Source organism: Nuphar pumila, chromosome 14 (genome assembly GCF_984573655.1).
Source record: "Nuphar pumila chromosome 14, dmNupPumi1.hap1.1, whole genome shotgun sequence".
NCBI lineage: Eukaryota > Viridiplantae > Streptophyta > Magnoliopsida > Nymphaeales > Nymphaeaceae > Nuphar > Nuphar pumila.
Genome location: NC_143262.1, coordinates 1,854,373 through 1,876,958, shown reverse-complemented (window position 1 = coordinate 1,876,958; position 22,586 = coordinate 1,854,373). Strand labels below are relative to the sequence as shown.

Genomic DNA, 22,586 nt, shown 5'->3' with positions numbered 1-22,586 from the left:
CCCGCTTTACTATACGATACGGAATGTTGGGCTGCCAAGAGACATCATATTCAAAAAATGTGTAGCTGAGATGCGTATGCTTAGATGGATGTGTGGAAATACAATAAAAGATAAGATTCGAAACGAGGAGATATGTAAGAAGGTAGGCGTTGCATCCATTGAAAATAAGATGAGAGAGAATCGTTTACGGTGGTTTGGACATATTCGGCGAAGGCCTAATGATGCTCCAGTTAGAAGGATGGAGAAATGGAAAAATATATTAGTTAAAAGAGGTCTGGGTAGGCCTAAGAAGACTTGGATGGAGATGATAGGAAAGGATATGAATGCTTTGAACCTCACCGAGGACATGGCATTGGATAGAAATGATTGGAGGAGAAGGATTCATGTGGAAGACCCAGAATGATTTTCTTTTTTGGTTCATGTCGCCGACCCCAATTGTTTTGGGATGAAGGCGTAGTTGTTGTTGTTGTTGTAATGTAGTAGGCATGTAGGTTTGTATAAAGACCCTTTAGCAAGCATTATGGATCAATTTTATAATCTCTCTCTCTCTCTTGTTTGCAGCTATGCTGGTTCATGAGCATCATGCCAGCATAGCGCAATCTTACCCCCACACTTCTAGGTAGAAAAAAATGCATCATATTTTTAGCAACTTAACAATAGGAGCACACTTAAGAAAAATGTTGATTGTCATGCTTATAAAACATACTAGATATGATAATGAGCATAACACCTTTCTTTTTATAATTAGGCCTTCTACTGTATTATTTTAAAAACAACTTTTGTTGGGCATAAAATGTTTGATCAACACCAAAATGTGGCTTTTTTCCTTTTTGTTTCTTTTCTGGAAAGTTTGACCTATTTTTTTAATTGAACAACGGTTTTGAATCATTTGATAATTTCTCTGATCGTGCTTCTACAGCCACTTAGACACCTCCAGAAAATCTTCATAAGAATCTGTGCTTTAACAGATGTGTCAAAAGGACATCCAGATACCAAGAGAAGGATAACAAAGATATACATCATAGTGCATAAACACTAAAAAAATGTTTTTCAAATTATTATGTTGAGACACAAAAATGTATAGTCTAAAGAGGGTATGTAAACATGATAAAATAAAATTTATAAAAATATGTTACCTCATCTCTTCTAGAGCATTTGATGGTCGGAGAGCAGAATACAAGAATTTCAAAACATCAGGCTGCCCGTTCAGAGAGTTATACTGATGGACACACCCTGTCATCAAAACAAACACAGAGAAAAGGAAAAGAAATCACAAAAAAGCACCAAAAGGTGGGAAGACTTTTATATTATAATTATTTTCTGTGTTTCTTACCCACCAGGGACTTCAGAGGTTAAAAAACTGAACACAGGGAGATCCACATTTCATGATATATTTTTTTGGCTAGAACAGTACATCTAGAAGATTCGGTCAGTACGTTGACATTTTGAAAATTCTTATAATTGATGTAGTTCATGCAATTTATCAAACTTTCAGCTGCCTAGAATCACCTTTGGCAAAAACATCATTATAATATGGACTAGCAATCTTTGTACTATTATCTTATCCAGTTGTTTTTCATAACTGCTCCAACAGTTCTGAAGTTAACATTTTAAAACCATGCTCGTGAGCCATTGCATCCAATGTGTGTTTTTGTCAGCTTAAGCATGAAGCCACTTAATCTATGTCACAGGATGCCGCACCCGTGTTGACGCGACTCGACTCGAGTGTGGATGCAGCACCCGGTGCGATCAAGCTAACGCACCCAGGGTCATAACTGTCCATTTTGAACCTCAACAACAACAACAACAACTACGCCTTCATCCCAAAGCAATTGGGATCAGCGATATGAACCAAAAAAGAAATTCATTTTGGGTCTTCCACATGAATCCTTTTCCTCCAATCATTTCTATCCAATGCCATGTCCTCGGTGAGGTTCAAAGCATTCATATCCTTTCCTATCATCTCCATCCAAGTCTTCCTAGGCCTACCCCGACCTCTTTTAACTAATATATTTTCCCATTTCTCCAACCTTCTAACTGGAGCATCATTAGGCCTTCGCCGAATATGTCCAAACCACCGTACACGATTCTCTCGCATCTTATTTTCAATGGGTGCAACACCTACCTTCTTACGTATCTCCTTGTTCCGAATCTTATCTTTTATTGTATTTCCACACATCCATCTAAGCATCTGCATCTCAGCTACACTCATTATTTGAATATGATGTCTCTTGGCAGCCCAACATTCCGTACCATATAGTAAAGCGGGTCTAATAGTCGTCCTATAAAACTTTCCCTTCAACCGCAATGGCATTCTACGATCGCACAACACTCCAGTTGCACTTTTCCATTTCATCCACCCAACCTTTATCCTATGATTTACATCTCCATCAATTTCTCCATACTTTTGAATGATGTCCATTTTGAACCTCAAATAGAAAAAATTTAAAAATACTAAAGGGCACTGGGGGTGGGGGGGATTAGGGTAAATCTCCCTCCCCCTGGCCCCGATGCCTTCCCCCTTCTCCTCTACTACTCCTTCCATGGTTGTAGTTTTGACCCCTCCTCTCCTCCGACGGACTGCGGTTGTCGAACCTGAGCCCTCCTCTCCTCCTCCTCCGACTCTCTCTCTCTCTCTCTCTCTCTCTCTCTCTCTCTCTCTCTCTCTCTTCTTCTTCTTCTTATTCTTCTGGCCTGGGTTCAGCTCCCAGCCCTGCTAGGTTGGGTTCAGCTCCCAACCTTGGTTGTCGAACACAGTCCTGCTGGGCTGGGTTTGGCTCCCAACCCTGTCTGTCGAACGCAGCCCTTCTGGTTTGGGTTCGGCTCTTAGCCCTAGGTTGTCGAACCTAGCCCTATTAGGTTGGGTTCTACTCCCAACCCTGTTGGGCTTTATTTTATTTTTTATTTTATTTGGTTCTAAAAAACCTGATATAAATTTTATTTTAATAATTTTTTTTGTTTTAAAGACAAAAATAGCGGATAAAGAGAAAGGAATTGTGTCATCATCGTCCTCACATGTAAGTTCTGCTACTAGTGTTGGTGGTAGTGGTAGTGTTGATTCTCGCTTGTTGGTTGCATCATGTGATGATAGGGGCCTCTATGGACACATGTTGATAAGCTTTAAAAAGCTAGAGGAGGTGATGGAAATAAGAGATTTCGATGCAAGCTTCATGAGAGAGATTATGTTGGGTCTTACACAAGAGTTAAGGCTCATTTTTTGAAGATATCATGACTCATTTGTTGAAGATATCAGGCCATGGCATTTCAGGACGCCAAAGAATTGACGAGGCAATGCGGAGACAATACAAAAAATACAAGATAAATATGAGAAGATGAAGACAATAAGTGATTCTTGTGTTGTAATATGGTGTGTTTTTTCCATGATTTATAAATTCAAAAATTATGAAATTTTGGCTAAGTATTTAATGAATATGATAAAAATCATAAGAAAATATCTTTATATATAGGTGACGTTAGTTGGGTCTGGGCGTGGCCCAAAGCCCACTGACAAGACCAAAATAAGACAATTAATATTTGATAAATTTTTTGTTTTTAACCCTTAAATTCAAGCAAAATTTAGGTTAAATTCAGGCAAAATTCGAAGGCAAAAATCAGTTAAGTATACTGTTAGATGCGTCTCGTAATTCTGAGAACGTTGGTGCCATGTTTTCCTGGAATCGGCTTACGGTTGGCCCAAAAATCGCATTTTTCAAAAATGACCCGCCTATATTTTTACCTTTTTCTAGATTAGATTGGACTGGATCCGCTCCATTTGATCCAAGTTGATATGGATCTGAACGCAGTCCAGGATCCATATTGACTAAGATCTGGTTCAGGGTGGATCCATATGGATTTAGATATAGATTTGGATCTTGTATCCAAATCTAGATCTGAAATACATCTATGGCAATTTTAAAAGTACTTTGAATTTAAAGTTTAAAAACAATTTTAAAATAGAATAAGGATGAAGGCTTTCAGAACCCCATTGGAATATTCCTTAAGAATATTAATTTAAATGAAATAAAAGAGATAAGATCTAGATGGATAAGGAAGGTAGAAGGTAAAGTTCTACATATATATGTGTGTGTGTGTGTATAATTGGTCCTGCCGATTTTGGCATATTCTGATTTTATCATGCATGTTAAAAAAAATAGATATGCATAGGCTGGATCGGTTTTTACCTATGTATTTTTGTGGCTGACAGCAACTGATCAAATTGCCGAAGTATTGCTAGAGCAATCTGATCAGACTGTTGTCATGCGCAGGTTGTGCAATCTGAAAAAATTGCTGAGTTTTTTTTAACAGGTGCAATCTGACTAACCAAGTCTGGGTCCAGTCTGATCATACATGCCGTGTGGGTGTGGATGCTGATCAGACCTGTTGTAGAAGTTTGTCTCATGATGTTATCATGGACTGTTATATAAAAATTTGTGTTATGTTGTCCACTATCAGAACTAAATTTATGTTGTCATGTAAACTGTTATTAAATATGAATTATGTTGTTATGTTGATCAGATCTGATCAGGGGTGGTAATCGAGGTCAAATCACAAATCTGAATATGTTGCACCTGATGGCAGTTTGCAGATTTAACTTCCAGTTATATTGGTTGACTGATATCGAATCGGATTGTTAACTTGAATATATGCTAATTTTGGGTGCTGATCAGTCTTGATTTCACACAATTTCTGGATGTTGATCAGACCTGAATATACTTTGTTTTGGGGTGCTGATTAGACTTAATTTCAAGTTATTATGGGAACTAAGATTTGTTTTGATTAAACCTCACTTTGTCGACTGTTACCATATATGATTTCCAGCTGTCATGTGGGCTGCGATCAAAACAGAATTTTATAAGGTGTGTTGTTGCTCTGATAAGATCGGATTTCATGTTATCTTGTAATTGTTTTCAAACCTGAACTTATCCAGCTATACTAACTGTCAGCGGTCATGTACATATACTTGTTTATTTGACACAGCAAATCTGAATATTTGATAAAGTTACGGACTGTTATCGGCTGCATATGGATGGGTTTTTGTGAGATGTTTGTGCTGCAATACTCGTTGTGCACAGCATGTTGTGTGTTTCAACAACAGCAACATGCAGACGACATGTGGCTGCTCAGTGACAGCATGTTGTTATACATGTTTTGCAGCAACGACATGCTGATGACAGCATGTCGTTGAGCTGAATTATGCATTGAAAATTTTGGTTGTTGCCGAGTTGAGTGCGGTATACAATCTGATTAGATTTGTGCATTTTTTGTGCACATGCAATTTGATCGAACTTGACACTAATTGCACATGTGTAATCCAATCAGTTTGTCGAATAGTGCATTATGTGCAATCTGATCAGATTTGATAGAGTGTTTGTGCATCCCGATCAGATTGGCACTATGTTGAATATTATTTCAGAACAGTCTACACTCATGTGGACTGCAGGGTACTATATATGTTTTGGATTTGATTATGCATGTTTATTCATTCAATTACCATGTTGCAAATGTGCATATCATACACATGAAAATTCTGAAGTTATTTTGATATTTGCATGAATATGATTGTGTGCATGTTTGAGTGTTTATGCATGAAATGGATCATTATAATGTGTGTTGCAAGTATCTGTTCGCATGCGTATGCATTTAGCTTCATATGCATTCATGTTGTGATATTGAATGTGCATTGTGGACATGTTTTAAAACAAGGTTTGTTGTATGTTCACTATAATTTTGCAAAAGATGCATAAATCACTTTGAGATACTTTTGTGATCAGATGTGAACCACTGTGGTCGTGTGGGCCAGGAGCAAGTGTTGCTCCAATGTTGTTTTTAATTTATGCATTGCAAAATTTATTTTTGAAAATTATTAATTTTTCTAAAATTAATTGCCCTGTTAAATTATGTTGGTCAGGGCCTGAAATTGGTTTTACATGTTGATTTGCAAAACGGTTATTGTGTAAAGAACCTGAATTTGTTTAAAAAGGTAAAAATGACCGAACATAGTAATTAATCTCTTTCTTGATGTCTCTTCCACAGTGTTGGAATCTTGGATGGCAGTTTTAGGAAAACCGTGAGAATACTAAAACTTTGTATGCGATTGTATCCCTGAACCCGATATGGTATTTCACCTCCCGGACACGGTTTTAGGAAGATTCAGCCACTTTGCCTGAGGGTGGTATTATTGACTCAACTGTAGTTATTGGTATACCAAGAAAGTGACGTCAGTGAATGCTGATTTCCTTAATATCACGGCATTAGACATTGATTTCTAATGTTTCGGTGGATGGCGCTGATTCCTTATATCGGTCGAAGAATGAGTGTAAAACCTAGTAATAAAATATAAATTGTATGTTAAGCTACAACTGGAAACCTAACTTGAACTTCGAGAATATTCTACCCGTTTTGAGTATTCGCGGGTTTAAGGAAAAGTGAAAACTAAAATTGTATGCATTTAATAGGAACATGTATACAAAAGCAAATCCGATTATTCATGCATGTGCATTGAATCGTGCATCCTTATTATTCTACATTAGTTCATGCATTCATGTTTATTCTATTTCGCATGATATTTGTTATTGCATGATACTTATTTAAATGCTTGAATGGTAAGTTGATCATGGAAATTGTTGCGATAATCCTCTGAAATTATGCATGAATTTGGTTTATGTTATTTCCTTGTTGTTTGAATTTTTACAAGAATTCGTACAAAGAACTTTCGTTCTTACCTGTTTTTAAAAATTGTTTTACAGTACCAGGTACTCAGTGATGGGTTGACTTGCTAGTTGGAGACTGCGAGCCTTGCGTGACCTATTCTGAGTTCTTGACAGAGTGGTTCCTTGTCTTAGATGATTTTATTATTTCAGCTTATATGACATTTATTCAATTAATTAATAAAGTGATTATTCTCCATTGATTCAATGCACTATCTGTTGCGGTTTAGAATATATTAAATTTGTAAGACCCGGATCCTTGGGTTTGTTTCCGCAATTGTTTAAAAAAATCTACTATTTTTACGAAGATTAGTTGGGGTCGTTTCATATGCAATCAATGTACCATTTTTAAGCCACCAAAAATATGCTAAAAAAAATGGATGTAAGAAGTATAGGAAGAGGAACGATAGAATCATCATTTAATACATATGGAAGGGAGGAGATGGATAGAAAAGTAGGGAGGTGTTTTTATTCTAGTTCACTTCAATTTAATGCAGCTAAAAATCTTTATTGTAAGGATTTAATTACTTCATTGGTAAATTGTAACTTGAGTAGCTATGTACCTCCAAGCTCAGAAAAACTACAAACAACAATTCTTGTAAAAGAGAGGACAAATGTTGAGAGATTGCTAGAGATTAAGAAATTTTCATGGGAACAAAATAGAGTTTTCATTGTTTCTGATAGATGAAAAATATTCAAAGGTATTCACTGATTAATTTCATTACTTCTTTGTTTAGTGGCACAGTATTCTTGAAAGCAATTTATGCATCTGGGCACTATAAAAATGCTGAGTATTTGAAGGGGTTATTTATAGAAGTAATAAAAAAAGTAGGTGATTAGAAAATAGTGCAAATCATCATAGAACACTACAGTTTATAAAAGTGCAACATTGAATTTGGAGAATGAGTATCCTCATATTTTTTGACTCACTATGTAGCACAGAGCTTAAATCTGGCCTTCAAGAGCATCTACAACCCAAAAGAAAAGAAAATTCATCAACATATACTCTATGTTCATGGCTTGAGGATTTAGAAAAAATGTTAAAAGCATTAGAAATTTTGTTGACAACCACTATCATACTAATGTCATATTTAATAGGCATTCTGATCTGAAATTATTAAAGGTTGTTGAAACACGTTTTGCGTCCATTGTGATGGTGAAAAGAATTAAGGAAGTCAAGAATGCTTTGGTTAACATGGTGACTGATGAGAATTGGACATTCTATCGTACTGAAGATGTTATCAAGGCTCAAGAAATTAAGAAATTCATTATTGATGATGAGTTTTTAGATAGAGTCATATACTTCTTTGAGTTTACGCAATCTATTAAGGAAATGCTTAAAGAAGTTAACATGGATGAGCTCATGCTTCACAAAATTTATGAAATGTGAGATAATATGATTGAAAAAATTTAAGTTGTAGTTTTTAAGCACGAGGAAAAAAATCCTGCAGTGGATAATTCAGAACTTTTTAATCATATACATTCAATTTTAGAGAAGATGGGATAAGAGCAACACTTTGCACTGCATGACACGTTCTCTCAATCCTAAATATTATGCAAATAAGTGGCAGGAAGGTGGTGTTGGTCATGCCTCTCCAAATTTAAACTTAAAGTTATCAAGGCATAGAAATATGTGTATCGCAAGACTAGCGAGAATCACATATTGTAAATCAAGTCACACAAGAGTTTGAAAATTTTTCATCTTTGAAGTTATAAGGACAAGCATTAATAGCGAGAGAGGAGGATATAGATTCTATCACATGGTGGTCAACATATGGATCAGGAACACCTCTTCTTCAACGTCTTGCATTGAGATTAGTATCTCTATCAGCTAGTTCATCTTATTGTGAAAGAAATTAGAGCACGTATAATCAAATCCACAACATGATGATAAACAAACTCACCAGCAAGCGTGCAGAGGATTTAGTCTTTGTTCATTCCAATCTTCGATTACTTTCACGAACCAATGAGAAATATAGGTATTAAATGCTCGCTTAGTTATTTGACTATTACTTTGTTTCTTCATTTAAATATGTAAGTATTTAACATTTTAAAATTTTAATTATAATGCAGACAAGGATTATCCAAATTTTGGGATGTAAACCCAGAGGAGTGTGACTTAGAGAGAGAGCATGATTTCAACACTATAAACATGGACTTATCTAAGCTTATTCTTCCTTCTTATGTTGAATTTGATGATGAAGCAGAAAATTATTAGGATCATTACCTCATTGTCATACACATTGTGTAGGATAAACTTTTGGAATGTAATTATGCATTGTTTGCTTCTTTTATTAGTATAATTTACTTCTTTTCCGCTTTACTTGTTTGATTGTTTTCATAATATATTTAGGTTGATTTAAGTGTGGTGTTAGTTTTTATTAATAAAGAATAGAATTGTAGATTGTTAATTTAATTTATTACACGCATGATGAATTGATGATATGATAATTGCTTTTTAACTGTTAAAAATTATATATATATATAATTATATATATACCCTCTCGCACCCTTGCATCCAAGTCTTTTGAAAGTGTGACCTATGTGACATAGCACTTAATTAATGCTTTCAAATGGTCACACCAGAGTTGTCCCTAGCCTAAATATATATATATATATCTAGGAGCAGGATTGAATTGGAACTGGATAATAGTTTGGCCAGAAGCAGGTAGCCCATGTCCTACCAGAATTCAATTGTACAATACCAAATCTAAACAATCCAAACCAAATCCATCACCACTGTAATATCGCGTATTTTCACACTTAGTTAAATTTGAGATTTTCGAAAATTTGGCTAAGTATAGGAGAAAAATCGTTTAATTCTCGATTTTTGGCCGATGCTTTGGAATCTGGGCTTGTCCCAGGTCTCATTGTCAAGGCCTAAACGAGCTAATCGAAACGTGAGAAAAAGTTTTATTTTTTACCTTTAAATTCAAGCAAAATTTGGGTTATTTTCGGGCGAAATTCGAGTTATATATCTTTGGATGTGTCTCGAAATTCTAAGAGTAACAATATTTTATTTTCCTTGATTCGGGATAAAGTTGGCCCGAAAATCACATTTTTTAAAAAAATTGAGAAGTTTGTCGCTTCGGATCCGGATTTGAATCGAACCGGATCTGATGGATTTGATCCAAATTAATATGGATTTGGTATCTATCCAAGACCCATATTAATCTGGATTTGATCCAGCTCAAAACCCATTTGGATTTTTTAGATGAATTTGGATCTTGGATCTGGAACCATATCCAAACCCATGCCCAACGATTTTTCAAACTTTAAAATCATCAAAAACCTTTAAATTGGGGTTTATTAATGTTAAGGAGCCTCCTAAGTCAATTTGGTAATTTTTGGAAGCTTCCAGAAATTTATTTAATATTTAACATTAATTAATTAATTAATTTAATGTAATTCCAAAAATTTATTTTGAGGGTTGTTTAGGACTCTTGATAGAGCCCTTAAACACTTCTAGAAGGATCTAAGAAGGTTTGAAAATCAAGGAGTTTCAAATTAAATAAAATTTTGAAAAGTCAAACTTGAAGAGTTTCAAGTTTTTTGGAAAACTCTAAGAGAAGAGAGTTCCAGTTGGGGTTGCACTCTCTTCTCCAGCTCATCTAGAGCTCTATAAATAGATGAAAAAAAAAGGGAAGAAAGAGAAGGAAAAAAAGAGAGAGAGAAAGAGGGAAAAGAGAGGAAGAAGAAAGAGGTTCCTTCTTCATCGTTTGGCGTTTTCCACCATTAAATTCATATTCTTTTTCGATCTACGGTAAAGGTACGGGTTTTTCTCTTGTTTCGAATAAAAAAAAGAGCATGGATTTGTATCACATGCAATATTTTCGATGAAAATCGATGACAAATAGTAAACCTGATTATTTACTCTAAGATCCATGGTTGAAATCATTGCATTTTCTTCTTTTTGAAAGTTATGTTGGAACAAAACATACGTGAAAGTATTTTTATGTTAAAACAGAATTTTACCATGATAAGACGGTATGTTTAAAGGCATGTCTCATGACAAATGGCTGTGTAATGGGGTTATGTAAAAGCTGATTGTAAAATCGATACGTGCATACATACTTGTAAGTTCACTTATTCATACAAGCTTGCCAGAAAGAAAAAGCTATATATGTAGGGCTGCGAACGGAAGTTCACAAGTTCACATGAATATAAAAATCTGATTTGCCTGTATTTGGCCACAATAAGGTATTATGCCTGCAGCCGATCATGACTTTTTTTTCCTGCACGCTGGAAGTTCTATTTTTTTCTCATGCCTTTACTGGGCCGATTGCCAGCTCAGCCGAGGCACACTCGGCCGGTCTGCCAGGCCCTGCACAGGTTCAGCCTGTGCAGGGTATTGGCAGGTTTGTTTAAAAAACAAGGGGGGGGGATTCCTATGTCTTTCAATATATATATATATATATATATATATATATATATATATATATATATATATATATATATATATATATATATATATTTTGGGTTTCCAGGTGGGCTGGCTCTCAGGCCAGTCGAACCTGGCCTGACATGTCAGGCCCTGCCTGTCATGGCTGGGGTCTGGTCGGGCTGAACCAGACCCGGCCTTGTGCTGGCCGGGCACTTGGCAGCCCAACCGAGTGACTCGGCTAGGCATGTCGGGCCCAGTCCAGCCTTCGGCTGGACTAGTACAGGCCTAGCAGCTTCCTGCCAGGTCTGACCCAGATGATTGGGTTCAGCAGGGCCTGAACAGAACCCCAGCCGACTGGGTCGGCTGGCAGTTGGTTCTTTTCAAAAAAAAAATGTGGTGTATTTAAATTTCCAGTTTTTTTATTTCATATTGGGCTTGGTTGTATGCATGTAAAGAATAAAAAGTTCGCATGCTGCACACTTGTATATCATGCTCAAGCGAAGTGTTGTTACACAATCATTCTTATGTGCATGTACACTCTTGAAATCGACGTGTTTTGCATATAAGTAATCGCATAAATGTTCACAGGGCTTAAATGCTGAGTTAAAGTTAAAGTGTGAATACAAGGTTGTTTTATTATGTACGAGCATACGTGAAGTTGGCATGTTGTTGCATGTAAATGATGGCATCGGTGTTCACATACTTTAATTGAAAGGATTCATGCATGAAAGCAAGCATTTGACAAGAACGCGTGTATTAAATGAAATCATGCATTGGACATGAATACGTGTATTGAATGAAAGCATGCATTTAACCTGGATATGTGTAAACTCATGCATATGCATATGAATATTATTGTTTCATACACATGTATGTCTATACTTTAATTGAAAGGATTCATGAATGAAAGCAAGCATTTGACAAGAATACGTGTATTAAATGAAATCATGCATTGGACATGAATACGTGTATTGAATGAAAGCATGCATTTGACCTGGATATGTGTAAACTCATGCATATGTACATGAATATTATTGTTTCATACACATGTATAGACATGAGATTGATATGTTATTGCATGGCTATGTCACATGGGTGCGGGTGCGGGTGCGGGGGGTGCGACAAGGGCAAAAATGTAAATATATATATAGAGAGAGAGAGAGGAGGGTCCGGGTGTTCCCTTGGCACGGGTCCCGACTTTGCTGTGTATTTTTTACTAAAATAAAATACAAGCAGACACGACACGATAGGTTAATTTTTTTCGGACCCGACTTTGGTTTGAACACAAAGTAGTGTACGGACCATCCGGCGGGTAAGAGACAAGTGGCGCCGAGCGGGAAGGATCACGTGACTCAGCGGTCACATCAACAGCCACAGTCCCTTTAATTTTAATTTCCGAATGCGCCAAAATTCCCCCCCTCGCAACCCCGCCTCCTCTTTGTTTCTTAATACTCAATACTCAATAGTTACTATTCTTGTTTAAAGTTAGGAACGTCATTTCACTGACTTCCTCTGACATCCATTACCATTTAAAAGTTAAGTCATGCCTGTTCTGAAGCAAAAATCGAATGGCCAGATTTATTTAGAAAAAGACTTTTATACCAAATTCAATAAAGGTGGCATTAAAGTCTTGACTTTTATGTTCAATCGTTGTTTACCGCATCACTCACTCGATGCCAACCCCTCGGACACAGCGCCTACTTGACCCCATATAGTGAAGAGAGCGCGACCTAAATTTCCCTCCAAGCCCTAATACTCTCTCTCTCTCTCTCTCTCTCTCTCTCTCTCTCTCTCTCTCTCTCTCTGGGGTTAGGGGGATGGCAGATTTTGCTCCTAATGTGGAGGACGGAGAGCTCTGACTGTCGTCCGATGTGTTCCCGAACGAAATCTACTGTCTGAACCGTCACCGTCGCCCTCCCTCCAAATTCGAACCGGAGTTCTGCGAGCTCACGTCCTTCGTGGAGAAGCTCGCCCACCAACTTGCGTTTGTCATTCTGGATGATTCCCACCACCATTCTCCCCACCCTCTTCCCCACCTCAACCTTTTATCTCAAGTAAAATCCCAACGTCCCCTCTCTCTCACACACACACACACTACCATTTTTGTTGTTTGAAGGTATTGATCTCTCTCTCCCTCTGGGTTTAGGTGAAGCCCCAAACGAGCAATGAAGGGTACGCGTTTCGGCTACTCCACTTTTCAGGTAACCGGTTTTGCCAACAAACTGGTTCAGCAGAGCGTCTCGAGGCCGGTTCTCAGTTCTACTCAGCTTCTGATCAAACCGGGCCATAACCAGGTAAAAGAAAATAAACCAAAATGACCCTGGGTGCGTTAACCGCACTCAAGGTCGGGTTGACCGCATCGGGTGCGGCACCTGTCTAGCCGAGTCCCTGTGACATAGTTGCATGGAATGATTGCATGAGTGTTCACCTGTTTAGTTGAATCGATTCATGAATAACAGCATGCATTGGTTCTCATGTATACTTGAATTGGTTCATGAACGACAGTATGCATTGGGCATGATCACGTGAACACATGCATTCGAAAAGTGAATGCATGCATTTGAATATTGTTGTTTCATGCACATCTCTGAAATGACATGCATGATTGTACATTGAAAAGCATGTGATATGAAATGAATGCATAGGCATATTCCTAATGATTTTCGCATATGAATGCATAGGTGATCAAAGTGGATCATCATGGGTTTTGGGATGCCTTGAGTCAGTGTGCTTGTTGCTTTACTTGCTTATGCATTGCAAAGATCATATTTGATATTATGGTTTTAATTGTATTGTTCTATTGTTGTCACAGGTGGTAGACCGTGAAGTGTTGGGCATGCTGATTTGCGAGCTTATATTTGCATGTTGATTTGCAAATTTATGGAACTGATATTAACAACAAGAAAGACAACAGTGTAATTAACGTTCCCTTGATGTTCCTTCTGTGAAAAGGTAATCTTGGGCTTAGCGGTTTGGAGTCTGTGAGGATACTAAAACTTTGTGTGCGTTGTTGCCTCTGAATCCAATATTGAGGTTTTTCTTTTGGCTACGGTTTTAGGGGCAGTCTGTCACTTTGCATAGGTGTGGTATGTAAACACAACTATTGTTTTGGTATAACAAGAAAATAGCACTTGTGGATGCTGATGTCTCTGGTGTCCCAACATTAGATGATTTTTAATGTTTCGATGAATGATGTTGTTTCTTGATATCGGTCAAGGGCTAAGTTTGAAACCCAGTAATAAAACACAACTTGTGTGTTAAGTTACCCTGGGAACCCTACTTGACCTCGGGAATTGTTACCCGTTTTGAGTATTTGCAGCAATGGTAATAATAAAAAGTGAAACTTAAATGTGTGTGCATCCTAATAGGGACGTGCATATAAAAGAGAACTTGATTAAAGATAATAATTTGTTCATGCATTGCATCGAAATCATGCATATTTCTATTATGCATTAGATCATGCATATTTACTTGTTCTCTGAATTGTGATATAATTCTGAGTGCATTATGTTTGTTCCCTAATGCATGCTAAATGTTTGTATTGCTTAACTTGTGATCATTGTTGTTTATTAATTGTTCTCTCATGCTTAATAATTGTTTCCTGTTGCATGAATGATTAATTTAATTACGAAATTATCATAATTGCATCTCAATAAAATATTGCATGAATCTTATTTATATTCTTTTTACTTATTTGTTTCATTAGAGAAATTTGTACGCATGATTCTTTAGATTCTGACACCCTATTTTTTGTGTTTTTCGCAGCCTCAAATGCCTAGTAGGGTGACTTGCTTCCGAGAGGATCTATGAGAGGACTACACGATTGCCAGATAGATTCTTTTGGACAGTGTGGCTCTTCTCTTTGCTTTATTTAAATTTTATTTGCTTATGTCTCAGACTCTATACATTTGAATAAATAAAGTTTTGTTTGGTTTGGTTTGAAAGATTAGAATAAGATCCCTTGTGGTGGCGGTTGTGTTTAACTATAAGACCCCAGGTCTCTGGGAATGTTTCCACAGTTATTTAAAAAAAACTATCATTTTTTTATGGGTATGAGTTAAGGTTGTTACAGCCACTTTGTTCACTTTGTAAATTTTCTTTTACTAACCAATGTAAGTTGTTGCCTTGCCAGAATGGTCTCTCACGGTTGCTACCAATCAACTGACAAAGTCTGACTCCTGGTCTCTGGAATATTTGTGCTCTCTCTCTCTCTCTCTCTCTCTCTCTCTCTCTCTCTCTCTCTCTCTCTCTCCACATATATATATACACACACCCTAAAATATGAGAACTACCATGTGAACCGAGATTTTCATGGGTTTTTTGTTCTTTTCTCTTGAATCTAACAGTACATATGTGATCTACATGCTTGGTTTTATAGGGACCTGCCCTTAAGATTTTTTAAGGCTTGAAAATCAACGGCACTGAATATTCATAAATATTCAAGCATCCAAAAATCATCTTTTTTCATCCAAATGGACGATCCAACACTGGATTCTTAGAAAATGAGATGTCCAGTTCACACACACACACACACACACACACACACACACACACACACACATATATATATATATATATATATATATATATATATATATATATATATATATATATATATATACACACACACCTGATATCATATTTATATATTTCTATGAGAAACATATTATGTTGTTCTCATACGAAACCCACATCCAGACCTCCACCAGACCAGCTTTGAAGTAGTCCCATGCCTGATCCATTTTTTGTTATGAATCTCCTATATTCATACCAATCCAGTAACTTGGGTATTGGCCAACCAAATACCGCAGTCTAAATCCAAGTGATTAACAGCCCCACATTCACTTAACCCCAACAGAATAACCATAAAATCCTCTTAAGTCCCATAAAGAGTTTAGCCTCTAATGCAGCCGCAAATAAACCACATGTTGTAAATGTCAATGCATCAACAGCGATTTATGTCTTCACAGAACCAACTGTTCTTCATGTGACCATGGTGATATGATCTTCACTCAGCATATGAACTGAGGGAGAACAAGCAGTTTGAGAAGAGAATGAGAGGGAGGAGAGATGGGAGTGAGAGAGGTAATGATAGAGAGAAATAATATATTAGGGCAGCCAAAAAATCTGTCACAAAGATACATGTACATGTGTGTGTGTGACTTGTAAATGTGACACTGATTCGATAAATCTTGAAAAATATGACACGGATATATATAATAAAGTGTTTTATAATAATATGAAATATTTTGCATTGTTTATTTAAAGAGTTTTTTCTTTTTTGTATTAACTGCTTAGGAAACAATTTTAAATTAGTATAATAAAATTATTAACATACAACATTTTAAATTACCACTTATAATAGGATATTTTTGTAATATTTATTGGTTGAGAGGGGCTGTCTCTCACACACATGATGTGTGATTGATAAAAAAATATAGAAAGATGAAATGTCATGTTTCAGACATGTCATCTACTTTTTATACTCTTTCATAGGTCTCCACAACAGATGACCTGATTTTAAAAGGTTAAATCTGAAGTAACTTATGACACAGAGTCTGACCTATGTTACAGGGATTCGGCTGGCAGGGTGCGGCACCCACATCGACGCGACTCGACGCAGGTGTGGGTGCGGGTGCGGCACCGGGTGCGAGACCCAAGGTCATTTCGGTCCATTTTTGGATTTTTTTTTAAATTGCCCTATGAAATGGGCTGCAGACCCCTAAGAGAGGAAACCATAAACCCTAAGAACGGCAGGAAAAAGAAAAAAGATAGCGACAATGGAAAAGAAAAAGGAAGGAAAGAGAACTAGGGTTAATCTAGAGATCCGATCGAACGAGCGAGGGATCCACCTCAGAGCTGGCCCAAGTCGGCGACGACGACGGGCTTGGAGGTTCGGCCGACCTCCATTCCCTCGACGATCTGACCGAACACGAAGAACTGCGATCCGTTGGTTTTACGTCGAGCCACTCTGTCTTCGTGGTGCAGATGAAGAACTGCGATCCGTTGATGCCGGGGCCGGCGTTGGCCATGGAGAGGATGCCCGGGCCGGCGTTGGCCATGGAGAGGATGCCCGGGACGGTGTGCTTCTTGATGAAGTTCTCGTCAGCGAACTTTGCGTTGTAGATCGACTCACCGTCGGTGTCGTTTTCGGCGGTGAAGTCACCGCCCTGGCACATGAAGTTGGGGATCACGCGGTGGAAGGTGGATCCCTTGTAGTGGAGGGGCTTACCGGAGCGACCGACGCCCTTCTCGCCAGTGCAGAGCGCACGGAAGTTCTCGGCCGTCTGCGGGGTCACGTCGACAAAGAGCTCCATCACAATCCGGTCGGCGGGGGCTCCGCCGATGCTCATGTCGAAGAACACGCGGGGGTTTCCGGCCATCTTTGTTGAGACGCGTTTTAGCTTTCCGGCGACGCTGCGATCTCGTGGATACGGCTCGGACGAAACCCCACCATGGTTTATGTAGGGGTGTGCTGGGGTTATTATGTTGCCTTTGTTCATTCATGGCTGCCGATTTTGTCCACGTGGCATAATATGGAATTGCTTAGGGTTTTCCTACCTAGGGTTTTGGGTAACCCTGGTCAGTGCCTTAGCGGGTTGGCTTAACTAGGGTTTTAGAGTTGACCTGAGTACGGCAGAGTTAAACACTGGTTAGGTTCGTAGGAAGAAGGGATATTCGATAAAAGCGATAAAGATTCCTTACCAAGTTACTTTTTCTCCTTTGTTTTTACATCAATTAAAAACTTTTTTGTAATTGCATTTTTATACTTTCGGTTTCGCCCTTTCATCTCTCCTTATACGCAAAGGATGTGGTTTCCTCTTCCCACGATAAGTCTTTTTTTTTCCAAAAACCAATCTCTTTACTTCCAAAGAAGGGATTCTCTTTAATAATTGATCACGTTAGTGCATTTGACGGCAATGTTCAACTAATCGGTGGTAAGGAGTTTTTTTTTATAACCCCAAGAAACGACACTCGGCATGAAGACCTGATCGCGCTGGCTCAGCCTATCATACTTACGGTCATCATGTCCTGTTGGCAGCATAAAACTTCGAGGCTAGGACCTCCCTTCTATATATATTTACATTTTTGCCCCTACCGCACCCCCGCACCCAAGGTTTTTGAAAGTTTTTTGAAAGTGCTGCACCCCCGCACCCGCACCCATGTGACATAGAGTCTGACACATTTTAGAACGTGTCGTGCACGAAAAATGTGTCAGATTTCATGTCCGCATGTGTCATACTTGACACGAAGCTATTATAATGTGTCATCGTGACATAGCAACAAAGTTATGTCTCATTTCATTTTTTAACATATATACATCTCTTTTACCAAAAAATATGTGCTAGAACAAAAATACCCTTACCATAAAGTATACATGACTTTTAAGTTGCAAGATTATGTTAATACCAAAAATACCCTCATATAACTGCATCATCCTCAAACGCTCCCCCTCAAGTTGGGGAGAAAAATATCTAACCCCAACTTGCCACTAATGTCTTGGATCCCTAGTGAACTTCGAACTGCTTGGACTTTATCTTCTCCCTAATGAAGTGGCAGTCCATCTCTCTATGTTTAGTCCTTTCATGATGGACTGGATACAAAGTTATCTGAGTAACTGCCTTGTTGTCAGAAAATAATGATATGGGTATCTTCACTTTGAGCTTTAGTTCTAAGACCAATGACTTCAACCACATGACCTCACATATTCCATGTGCTAAAGACCTATGTTATGCCTCTGCACTAGATCTAGTTGTTAATATTTAATGTATTTTCATCACACACACACACACACACACACACACACACACACACACACACACATATATATATATATATATAATAGCTAGTATTCTTCCTTTTTTGTCCTCTTCTTCGTGTATATATATCGGTTCCTTCCCATTGTAAAGTGTGCTTGTTAAAGGCATTTTATTAATGAAAATTAATATTTTATGTGTTGCTCTCCCTTGAATGTTCTCTTGTGTCTTAATGCCTTTGTTATTTTCCCTTAGTGGCTTGTGTATTTGCCCATAGTGGCGCGTATTTGGCATTAGATTCCATTAATATTTTGAAATTTTGTGTTAATTTATTACATGGTATCAGAGCCATAGGCTCATGAGATCTATTTGTATTCTTTTGTTTTCATGTTGGTGGTTCATGGATTGTGGATTCAATTGGCAGGTCAAGGTCAGCGGAGGCACTCGAGATATTCTCAATGATGTCTTCTTGGTTGCCGAAACTTGGACCTGATTTTAAAGAGGTTGCTTCGATAGTAGTTGTGAGAGTATTAAGCATCATAACATTTCTTTCGCCTCTAGCATAGGTCCTGACTTCTCCATCTTCTTTGTCTTCTAGACTCATAATAGGGTTTATTCTCAAAGAATATCATATTCATTGATATATCTCTTACTGTTGATTGGATTGTAACATTTGTATCCCTTTTGAGTAAGAGAATACCCTAGAACAATACAGTTGACATCCCATCCCTGAAATCTAATTTATCTCTAGCAGAAAATATATGCACACAACATATACAACAAAGAATTTTAGGTAATAACATGTAATTTATCGATCATGGACTCTAGTAATTCTATTGGAGCTTTACCTCTTAGAACATCACTAGGCATCTTACTAATCAAATAGGCAGCTGTCAGAATTGCATCTTCCCAATATTTCTTGGGGACACTCATCCCTAATAGCAAGGTACATGCCACTTCTGATAGATGCCTATTTTTCCTTTCTGCCACCACATTCTATTGAGGGGTTTTCCAACAGGTTGTCTAAGGGTCAATCCTAGTTGTCAAAAGCGACGCCTAGGCACCATCAAGGGCACCACCTAGGCTTATGGGCCTTGGCAGTAGGGCCCTGTTTTCCCACCTAATCTGTCTGCCTAGGTGACGCCTAGGTTGTCCCTGCCTAGGCCTCGGGGATATAATTTTCTTCTTCCTTCTTCCTTTCTTTATTTTTCTTCTTCCTCTCACCCCAAACCTTTTCTTTTTTCTTCTCCTTTTCTTCTTCTTTCCTTTTTCCCTCTTTCCCCTTTTTTCCTTATTTTTTTCTTTTTTTCTTCTGCTTTTCTTCTTCATCCTTTTTCCCATCCACCTTCTTCCACTTTTCTTTTTTTCTTTTCTTTTTCTTATTTTCATATCATTTTCTTCTTGCTCCTCTCGCCCTTCCACTCTTTTGTTTTTTTCCTAATCTTTTTTTTTCCTTTTTTCCTTTTGTTTTATTTATGTTCTTTACATGTATGCCTCTATTATATATATATATATATATATATATATATATATATATATATATATATATATATATATATATATATATATATATATATGTTCAATGTTATGCAATTTTACAAATTGTGCTATATGTTATATTGAATTACACACTTATACTTCATTCATAGTTACAATCATATGCTTGTTACTAAATTTAACTATTTATTATAATATTTATGCTTTTGTTGAAGTTTTAATTTTTTTTGTTCTGCCTATGCCAACCAGTCCTGACTAGGCTCCGACTAGTCCTTTTAGAGGTCTTCCGCCTAGGCCCCGACTAGCGCTTTTAACAACTAAGGGGTCAATATCATACTTTCTCAGATAATCCTTAGATGGCAAGATGTAAATACCCAATCATTTTCTAATCGAAGGATCTTAATGGAAATATAAATATTGATTCGCAATCCACTTGTGAACAATCGGAAATACAAACAAATTTCATCACTAGATTTCATTAAATACATTATAGTCGGCCTAGTATAATCATCAAAAAAAGATACAAAGTATTGGTGACCCTCTATTGACAAAATCACAAAACTGATGATGGTCCCCATACATCTAAGTAACTTAAAAGGTCTAATAGACCTAGACTCAATAATGGGAAAGGATGCACTATGATATTTAGCCCTTCGACAGACATCACACTCTAATACAGAATCCTTTCCCGTTTTTACCTCTAGGACAACATTTTTCAACTTAGACAAAGGTAGATGACCTAGCCTATTGTGCCATAAATTTACATCTTACATCATTCAAAATAAGGGTCAAACTTGATTCATTCATGAACATTAATGCCTTGAGTTCCTCCAGAATGTATAATCTTTTACTCTCACTACCACAACCAAAGATCTTTCTGTTTTCAAGTTTAAAAACAATGATAAACAAAGAAAGTTATACAATAGTTTAATTACTTAGTAAGAAGGCTTACAAATAAAAGATCTATGGGGGAAAATGAAACATGAAGAGTTGAGGATAAGGTAAATCAAGGGTTTTTGACACTTTCCCATCCCAACATGGGGCAGTAGAGCCATCTACAGGTTCAATAGAATTTTTAGGTAGAATAAGGAATATAGTTTATGAATGTATCCCTTCTTCCCACCAAGTGATTAGTGGCTCCTGAGTCAATAATCCACTCCTTGAGTGAAGAGTCAGAGATGGCACTATTACCTAGGGTGGAAGGAGAGGCATGAGATAATGAGAGACAAGATCCTTCTCCAATGTTCATCTTTAGTTTTCCTATCTCCTTTCTCAAGGTGGCCTTCATTTTCTTCAATCTTAGCCTTTTCAAATGAAGTATCAATGCTTGTAGAGTGAAAGGACTTATTCTTCAAGAAGTTTGGTTTTCCAACAAGATCCCAACAATGCTCCTTGGTATGCTTTGCTTATTCACAATGAGTACATTTTAACTTATCTTTCTCATCATTCATTCACCCATTGGCCTCTTCCTTGCCCTCAAATAAATGTCTTTCCCTTTTCCTTTTGCAAAAAGAAAGTATTAGCAACACTTGCCTCCCCCAGGAGGGCTGGTCCCTCAATACTTACCCCACTACTTGGATCTAATTTTCTTTTATCCTCTTCCCTTAAGAGCAATGAATAGACTCTTTCCAATGGCGAAAGGATTTTCCTTCCTAGAAGATTTGTCTTGATAGCTTCATAATCTAACGATACTCCACATAGAAGATCAAACACTTTTCACTTTTTGTGCACATGATGGGCAATCCAATTGATCAAAGTGATAGAATTCATCGCATAACCCTCTTAGTTTTGCATAGTATTCACTTATAAATCTATTCCCGTGTTTACATTTCATGATTTTGTCTAGCAAGTCATGCTCCTTTGCAACATTTTCTCTATTAGAGTAGGCTTCTTTTACCGCTTTCCACACTTCCTTCACGGTTTGTAAATATATGAAGGTGCATGACACACTTGGAATCACAGATTGGAACAACCATGATGTGATAAGGGCATTTTCTTTCCTCCAAATATTGTAATTGGAACTCCTTTCTTCCGGAGTAGTAGTTTAACCTGTTATGTATTCAAATTTTCCTCTAGCAAGAATAGCCAATTCAACAGACTGAACCCATTCAACATAATTCTTCCCATCAAATCAAGCATTTGTTATTTGGAACCCTTCAACACTTAAGATTCCTTGAGAGTACACCATAGAACTCCCTTCAGTAGAACTCACAGTATAATCACTTTCTTTAGTATCCATGT

General features: G+C 37.4%; 1 protein-coding gene and 1 pseudogene across 2 annotated transcripts in view; both read right to left on the bottom strand.

The window, feature by feature from the left end:
• Positions 1 to 22,586, bottom strand: part of LOC149816036 (protein FIP1-like) — a 62,324-nt gene that overhangs the window by 10,455 nt on the left and 29,283 nt on the right. For both annotated transcript variants that reach the window (XR_016427618.1, XM_089987209.1), the window contains exon 8: positions 1,137 to 1,233. Coding sequence is in view for 1 of the 2 variants with exons in the window: in XM_089987209.1 (XP_089843335.1) it covers positions 1,137 to 1,233 (97 nt within the window). In the remaining variant the exon portion in view is untranslated. The remainder of the gene's footprint in view (positions 1 to 1,136; positions 1,234 to 22,586) is intronic.
• LOC149816037 (peptidyl-prolyl cis-trans isomerase 2-like) lies at positions 16,945 to 17,723 on the bottom strand (annotated as a pseudogene).